The following is a 9,211-nucleotide window of genomic DNA, read 5'->3' on the forward strand; positions in this document are numbered from 1 at the left end:
ATTATAATACAAGATTTAGGCACTGCCTAAAAGCGGAGCTCCTGTAACTATATGGAACAACAGTAAGGCCCGGCGCTGTATGTTTTAAACTAGTGCTTTCCAGAAAACAATATTCAGTAATGTCAATAACATCGTCGCATTGATTTGCATCATGAGGTGCGTGACTGGGGTGCACTGGACGCGGTGCATTGATTATGAACGCATAATTATGGTGTGAATATAATCATTGTCAAAACATGATTGTTTATTTAATGATATAACAAAGGAAATAATTATTTAATGATATAAATAATGAGAGAAGAGATAATGTGCACATAAGATAGATAAACCATGCCCGTTTATTTCTTTTTAAAAATAAATTAACAGCGAACTTTTCTATAAAAGAGTAAACCAAGATGTAAAGTAAGATCATTGTCTAGAAATTTGGTCCGCATAGCTGCCCGAGTCAGAAATGTTTGTGTTGATAAGCCTGCCACCTCTAAACTGTCAATGTAACGTGTTTCTATTTCATCAGCGCAAGAAATGGAAAAGCCTGGCTTGCTCAAAATCTGCTTTATTGGCCGCTGATTGCATATCATCTCATGATTGTGTAGATGCGGTCAGCTGGCTCCGCCTAGTGGCAATTGTGCTAACTACATGGGTCCCAGCTACAGGTACATATTACATACATAGATTATAGATATCTACTATATATAATATATATATATATATATATAATATATATATATATATATATATATATTCATCACATCTATCTGGCATGTGGGCCACCACCTACGGCAAATAAGTCTCAAGCCCAGTATATTTACCAAGCAGCACTGGGTAGCAGGGGCGATCCAGAAGAGTTTGGGTGACCAAGTTTCCATAATGTTCTTCTGCAGCTAGGGGGTCCGGGCATGCCCCACGCCGAGAATTAAAAAAAAATAGGGCTATATTTGGTGCATTACTGGTGAATTTTGAGGGCCTGTGACGCGGTTCTAGAAACGCGGTGGGCAAACGCGGCCTAAATCCGCGCCATGGGTAGCACCGATACCAGAGAACCTGCTGGCTGGGAGCTGTGTAGCTGGGAGGCACAGCTTTGACGCTGTGATCCTAAGGGGCGCTGCGCGCGATGAGACGCGTAGTTTCCGCGGGTATGCGCACAGGCTGACGCGGGGATGTTCAAGTATGAAGCGCTGTCCACAGCGGTCAGCGGATAGTCTGTAGTTTTAGAAGATGACAATGATTATATATGGACGATATTCTAGGAATTGAGATTATAAAACAGTAAACAAAATCGCTCAAGATCATAGCTCCATATGGGCAGGCGCGATTTAGGCCGGTTTGCACCAGGTTTCAGAAACCGGTCACAGGCGCTCAAAATTCCACGGCAGAATGCACCAAAATATTAGCTAATTTTTTATTCCGGGGGCATGCCCCCGGACCCCGCCTAGCTGCAGAATAGAACTATATGGAAAACTGTCACCCAACCTCTGGATCCGCTTCTGAAAAGTGTATAAAAATTCATCAAACAAAGAAAGGATAGAGAAGGAGATATTAATGAGGCAACACAAATAATTAAAAAATGCACCAAATATTCAACCTAAGGGGATTTAATTAATGATATACGGAGTTATATACGATATGATAAGAGTCCGAACAAAAACTTAGGTTCATAATAATGAGGCTGAAAATATTATTATGGTCAGAAGAAACAAAATATGGAAATCAATACTAATAGAAGGCAAGAGTGAAATTATACGAATGCACAGTTTGGATTTCCAAAATGAGTGCCTGCGCAAAATAATAATCAACAACCAGAAAATGGCAGAAAAATCTACCTGAAAGCTATTGAAAGACGATGAAAACTCCAAAGAAATATACGGAAAAATCGGTAAAAATAACATATAGTTTCTATACGTAAATCGTGGTAAATACATTAAAAACGCATTATTTTATTGAAAATCCCCATATTCACTTATAAAACATCCAAGAGATAGCGCTGTTCCCTGATCCAAGAGATAGTTCAATGAATGACGCACTCGTTCACTTCCGACAGCGAGTGAAAATGCCGAAAATTTTTCTCTTTGATGCAAAATGCATCGGCCGGGCATTTCATTATTTACGAAAAGTAAATAGGCTGGCGAAATACAGTAGGTACAGGAACTGGTCACGTCAGTGACACCCCATTCATGTCCATCAACGAAGAAGGCGGGGGCTTATTCTGATTACGGAGATGCGAAAATGCAACAGAAGGACGTAGCGCAGTGCGCTAAACAGCGTGTTATTTTCGTATTTGTGCCAAACTCTATCGTAGGAAACCGTTTTATCCTAGCATAATGCCCTATTTGGTGCTCTAATGGTATTATACCTAGAAATTATAATAGAGAGGTGCGGCGTAGACTGTGATTGGAAATTTGGAAGACACAAAGTGTCAATCCTCGGCGCACCTCGGCATCATGGCCACATCACGTCAAAAGCTAATAATACCTATTATTACTATTACCTATTATTATATACCTATGTATTATTAGCTCTTGGTTGTATCTATATCTATTTTACAGATCCGCGGTTATAAATTATTTCTCCCGATAGATGGGGCTACGCTGCCTTATCTTGATCCGACTGCACTTCTTTTTGCTTTCTTTTGTATATATTTTTTACGTCGTTAGCGCCAATTGCAGAAGGTAAAAAAAGAGAATTGTGTACACCTAAATGGCTTTTTTTTTTAGATTTCATGAAGCACAAGTTCTATGCAGTGCATTGCTGCTTATCACTTAACAATTTCATTAAAAAAAATTTACAATTATTACGCGATAATTTACAAGAGACAGCTGGACTATTGACATTTACCATTTCTTGAATATTAACTGACATAATAAACTGCTTCCAACAACGTGCTGACATTTTACGAATTTATTTCCCGAATTTAGACATGAACATAAAAATTAAGAACAAGACATTGATATGCGACAAAATAAAGTACAACTTTACAGATCTTTCTTTGCACTCTCGATGATTTCTACAATACAGTTGTGCAAACGATTACCAAAGCATAACCATCTTTGATAAAATGAATTTAGAAATTAAAATCCAGCAATGGGAATGTACAAAATGCTTGCAATTATGTTATTACATTAAGTATGGCATCACCCAGATTGTGTGGGTAACAAGTGGCGTACATCTTTACATACAAGACATCGTCTTTACGTGACACCCGTTTAAAACACTTTACACAAAAAAAGCTATCTACATGATGATATAACTATACACCAGTGACTGATTTTGCTGGGAGACACTTCAGAACACTCTCTCTCTCTCTCTCTCTCTCTCTAATATTATCATTGGTAATTTTGGACGCTCGACAACTTGTAGCCCCTGTTGAAAGGTGTGCTACACGGTGTAAAAATTTCTCCCAGTACTCCCGATTGCCGCGCTTAGTCAGATTCCTCATCATCATCATCATCCTCATCATCATCCTCTTCATCTTCTTCGTCCTCCTCTGCCCGCTTGAATTTTTTGCTGGAAACTGCTGCGACCACAGCTGCTCCTTTACTCTTCCACACCTTCATCTCCTGCGTGGATTAGAGAAAAGGTTATTAGAAAACATAATTATATACACACACTAGTAGAAATAAAGAAAACATATATATGCACACACTGATAGAAATTAACCTATGACCAGTGGACTCCCTGCCCTCTAAAAGATGGCATCATTACATAGATATATTGAGTAGGGTTAGGGTTTAATAAGTCTGTGGAAGTTTTTAAGATATAGTGTCGCTGGCCACATACCGTCTCGTATCTCTTCTTGTCCTTTTGTGCCAAGGCGTCGTACTTTGCTTTCACATCAGGGGTGAGCACTCCCCAACGCTTGCCCAACTCCTTGGCGACATCACCGACTCCCCAGCCAGGGTTGATGTTCCTCACCACTTGCCGCTCATCTTGGCAGAACCAGAAGAAGCCTGACCTGGGAAACGAGAGATGCAAAGTCTAGTTATCCGGGCATCAACTTGACAGAAATATAAGGACTCCATGTGATGACATCCGTGCCAATTAATTTACAGGGTTTGTACACTGCACCAAACCTGAAATTCAAGGACCCAACAGCCAAATTTCAAGGACCTACAGATACACTGTATACTGTGCTGTCAGTCTATAATCAGTATATCTGTGTTCTAAACTTGAACATTATTTATTATTTTATTGTGAGCGATCTTGGTAACAGACTTGAACAAAATTTTAACCATGTTCTTGAAATTGCTCATAAATTTTTTGGATCAACCAAATTCGTTTTTCAAGGACTTTTCAAGCACTTTTGGGTGAGAAGCCTGAAATTCCAGGATTGCAAGGCCTTGAAATAAAAAAATAAAAATTCAAGCACTTTCAAGGTTTTCAATGACCCGTAACGAACCCTGCAATTAAGACATTTGATGAGCATCAAAATGTAATTGGACGTGGAAATCGACTGGAATCGCCACCGATACAAATGAGTAGACCAGATACGGTTCGGTGCTAAAATATTTCTCTTACGCCGCCTACATCTACAAGAGACATTGCATCATAAAACTTACATGGCTCTCTTGGGTGCATTTGGGTCCTTCTTCTTTCTCTTGCTACCCTTGCCAACGCCCTTTGGTGGTTTGTAGTTTGCCATTTCGTGCTCGTATCGGCCCTTGTCCTTGTCTGCCATCTCATGGAATCTCTTCTTCTCCTTGTCAGTCATTGTCTAAAAAGAAACCGGGTCAAATCTTGTCAGAGGCAACAAACACATTCATTATTATTGTAAATGAATACTGAATACTCTAAATTACATGGGTAGTTTTAAGTGAGGTGTCATGGGTGAAAATTTTACCAAAGTCCCTCAACCTTTAAATCTATTTCCTGTCCGACTAATATTAAAGGAATTCTTCATATTATGAAGCAAGCCAAATTTTTGATATTATTATTACGATAAAAATTTGAAAATATCTACAATGAAACCAACATTATTATTACGATAAAAATTTGAAAATATCTACAATGAAACCAACATTCTTTGTCATTAAATGCAGAAACAATTGAACCAATCAGAAAATGACCTCAAATAAAGAAATACAATAAATCCCTTGAATACAACTCTCCCCCCCCCCATCAACTAACCACTGCATTCAGCTTTAACTTACCTTCCATCGCTCAGCGCACTTCTTTGAGAACTCTGCGAACACAACGCTCTCATCGGGATGCTTCTTCTTATGCTCGCTCCGACAAGTCTGTACGAAATAGGCATACGCCGACATGCGGCCCTTCGGCTTGTTTGGATCCTTTGCCATGATAGTCCTTTATAACAGTAGCTCCTATGCACTTCTGGTTCCACCTAAAACTAAAAGCAAAGAAGATAATGGCCCGAAATTAGCACTTGCCAGGGGTAGCCACGAGGAAGTCGGTTTTTGCACGGGGTCATCAACTTATCAGTTATTAAGTTACGGTCTACAGGTGCGATTAATATGTGGTGCGGTCTAAACGACTAGGAGTAAATATAATATCAGATACAAGAAATGATTGCTTTAGTGATGAAGTGGTGAAGTGCTGGTGTGGATTATTTCCCAGTAGAAAATTCTGTAGACGAGGATTTAAGATTATTTACAACAACATTTCTTCCCAGTCTGATAAACGACTCTATGTAATTAACAGCAGTCAGCATACTAGTTATCACCAAATCTTCGTCCAAACACCATTTGCAATAAACCAGCGTCATCGGGGTTCAAAGTGGCTGTTAAAAAATTCTAAGTGGTAACCATTTCTCATGACACCAGGTTTTTCATTAGAAGTCAGCTACCTGCCAATTTGACACCCAAAATATAAACGTTCACACTTTTTTTCTGATCAGTTGCTCTCAGAAATGCCCAAATTATAAGTATTTTACTAAAGGTACAGAAGTTGAGAATGCCTATAGAACACTGCCGAATTTCGGTTGCTTTCTTTTTTCCTGTTCAGTATTATGTACATTTACTACAGAAGGAGAACCCTGTCTTCTCAAGAGCTTTATTTTCTGAATATGCATCTCACGTAGGCACAGTGGACCAATACACAGACACAAGTTGCAAAGTGTCAACATTTTCCCTTTGTTCACACTGCACACACATGTAAAAGTAACTATATCAAGACATGAAAGAAAACTGCACCCTACTGGACACAAAGTGCCAAGCGCCCTAGCACTGGTACCTGGTAGTAGCCCTACCTGCTATACAGCAGTGCTCGAAATAAGAAAAAAAATGTGGTTGTCCTGCGGACAACCCGCGCATCAAATCGGGTTGTCCGCAACAATTTCTGGTTGTCCCAAAAAATATCCCCAAATCTCCTATTTTCAATCACATAATAATATGATCAGAAAACACCCAAAAACAGTGGCGTAGCCAGGATTTTTTAACAAGGAGGACCAAAAACAGCGAACTGCGCAAAATAGTGGATGACTTAATATTTTACTGGGTCCTCCGCCTCCCTCTCCACACCCTACGGCTCCTCTACCTCTCAGCTCTGCAATCCATGCGAAAAGGCGACATTTTTGTTCATTGTTCTCTGCTCCCAAGATATGTAATTGTTCAGTGGCGGGTTTAGGATTCCAAGGAGGGAGGAGTGAAAAACAGGCATAGGGGGGGTGGGTATGGGGGTCCTTCCCCAGAAAATTTTAGAAACTTGCTGGTTTGCTGGTTCCAAATCGAGTTCACCTCTCATAAATCAGAAAACCTGACATATACCAGTGATGGAAATAGCAGCTGGTCCCATATTTTTATATTATTCACGATTTAATTCACGATTAAAATTTCTTGATGAGCTAGAAAACACTCGGATTTGAAGTATGAAACTGCACATTATTGTGCCAGCTAGCCTACACCAGTTGGTTGGGATTGATTGTCAGTTCAGATGCAAAATATTGAAAGCAAAAGGTTATACACCATAGATTAATTGGGTACCACGCGTATATATAAGATAGCCGAGTCGGTTTAGAGTCGGTGTTAGGGTTAGGGATAGTGTTTCTTGGTTGTCCACCGGACAATGTCTCAGACTGGTTAGGTTGTCCGGCGCAAATTCTGGTTGTCTCGGACAACCGGACAACGCTTATTTCGAGCACTGTACAGTCAACAGTAGGTTGCACAATAAGATGCTTCATTGACAAAATCCCCCAAGGAGTGAACAAAGGGTCCTCCCTACCAGAACCCAGCTATGTGAATAGATGCAGTTAACCTCCTATGTGTTTCTTGGAAGCTAGTAGAACCAGTATGTCCTATACAAGTACACACACAGAGTAACCACCTAATTATAGACACTGGGATTGTTACATACAAGGTATAAGCACAAAGTCTCTTGCTAATTGGCAAGAACTCAATTAATATCAAATGCATGGTGTAAAACGTCACAGACTAATGTAGAATTTACAGCAATATCAAATTCAGAAGTTGATATATGGTTGCTACACATGCAAGCACGATGTATGAGAATGCATGGAATAGAAATATTGCCTGATCAACAAAAAGCAAACAGGGATAGTTCACCTGCATACTAAAAAGTTGTACATTTAAATTGCTTTTCAACAATTTGGTGTTAAAAAAGTGCAACACCTTTAAGCCCAAATTGCCCCATTAATCAGTTAGCCAGCCTACGCCCGATTATTCTCGTATAATCAATGTCAAAATGTTACTTTTCAAGAAACATACACTTCTCACCACCTTTTAGAAGTGTGCAATAATGCAAAAATGCATGTACGTTATATCGAAAAGTATGAACAATCATGAGTGGAATTCTAATGATAAAAGCTCAAAACTCATTTGTAATGTTGTGCATTAGGCCTATAAGTATAACTTTTAAATGTTATATTTTATAATAGCTAAATAATTTCAACCTAAGTCATAGTATAAACTGTAATGACAATCAGTTTGACATCCAATTATCAACACTTTCGTATATAAAACACACATGTACTAGCCTACTTACTAGAAAGTTATAAAAACATTATAATAATTTAATATAACATAACACATAACACATAACATTATTGAAATAAACATGAACATTTACTACATTTATGCACCAGTTACAATTTAAAGTCTCATCATATCTATTTCAAACATTTACTTGCCAAAATTAAAAGCAGTTTCTATCGCCAGTATATTAGTATTACTATAGAAACCCTCCTTCCCCTATCTTAATGATATACTTCTGCTTTCTTTCCTACATAAAGTGTTCATAGCCGCCATTACGGCAGTCAAAACCAGTTAAATCCAGTATTCCAGCTTACACAGACAAAGAAACACCTCCGATAACCACCCAAAACCCATCGAACTTCACGAAACCGGCAACTTTTGGCTTCAACATTGTCAACACCTATACGCGGTACTATGTGTATGCACACCATATACGTAACATAGTACGCTGCGGGTATGTTGAGTATATGAGAGATTTAAGTATAAATTTGTGGATGAAAACTACGCCCAAATATTTTCTTTGTGTCGACAAAATGTCGGATGAAGATAGTCTTACAAGGTCTAACAAGCTGTTTCATTCTTTACTACCAGAAATCTTTAAAAATATTATCCTAAGTCCCGTCTCCGTAACCCATAGGAATATATAGCACTGATATACTAAGGTGTATACATCGGACCGTAGACCCATACTAGTCAGGATTCAGCACTGAGACGCGCTGAAAATATAGGGGTTACAGCGTTGGCAATATGCCATTGCTGAGCTAGCGGTTGCCGAACAAAGATGAGTGCGGTTTCGGCTACGATTTTCACAGGCAAAACCCAACAAACTGCTGTAAATTTTCACATATAATAGCATGGATTATCTCATTACCGGTCTCTGCAAGAAAATTATACTTTGGAAAGGTTTCTTGCAAGTTACATACAAATAATTGGAATCGGTAATTTACCATAGCCCGTGCAATAGGAAATGGCCGCCAACGCAACGGCTATGGGAAAATGCTGTACTAAATTTACAAATGTTCAACATCGTTTATCTTAGCTACTCACTTATGTGCAAGTTTTACACTTATGCGACCACTGTAACGATTATCGTTCGACATGCTAATATCTTTTTCTAATAATTTACACTGTAATCGTAATGGAAAACAATGTTTTACTCACGGGTATTGAGTCCAAATATGTCAAGCTTGTAGAATACGCCACTGATGTCTACGGCAATGGTTTCTCTATGGCCGACTATAGTCACTATACGCTACGTGCTAACGCTATCT

The 9,211-nt window shown here is 38.9% G+C and overlaps 1 protein-coding gene across 1 annotated transcript; it reads right to left on the reverse strand.

Annotated features, from left to right (window-relative positions):
- Window positions 1-2,880: 2,880 nt before the first annotated feature.
- On the reverse strand, window positions 2,881-9,211 carry LOC106812809 (high mobility group protein DSP1-like). Its single transcript, XM_014816787.1, has 5 exons — window positions 9,102-9,211; window positions 5,145-5,341; window positions 4,554-4,708; window positions 3,775-3,949; window positions 2,881-3,554 (listed from the first exon to the last, which is right to left on the reverse strand). Exons 2-5 carry the CDS (start codon window positions 5,289-5,291, stop codon window positions 3,417-3,419), a joined length of 615 nt encoding a protein of 204 aa, XP_014672273.1. The 5' UTR covers window positions 5,292-5,341; window positions 9,102-9,211; the 3' UTR covers window positions 2,881-3,416.

This window comes from Priapulus caudatus, unplaced genomic scaffold, assembly GCF_000485595.1.
Source record: "Priapulus caudatus unplaced genomic scaffold, Priapulus_caudatus-5.0.1 Scaffold689, whole genome shotgun sequence".
NCBI classification, from domain to species: Eukaryota; Metazoa; Priapulida; class Priapulimorpha; order Priapulimorphida; family Priapulidae; genus Priapulus; species Priapulus caudatus.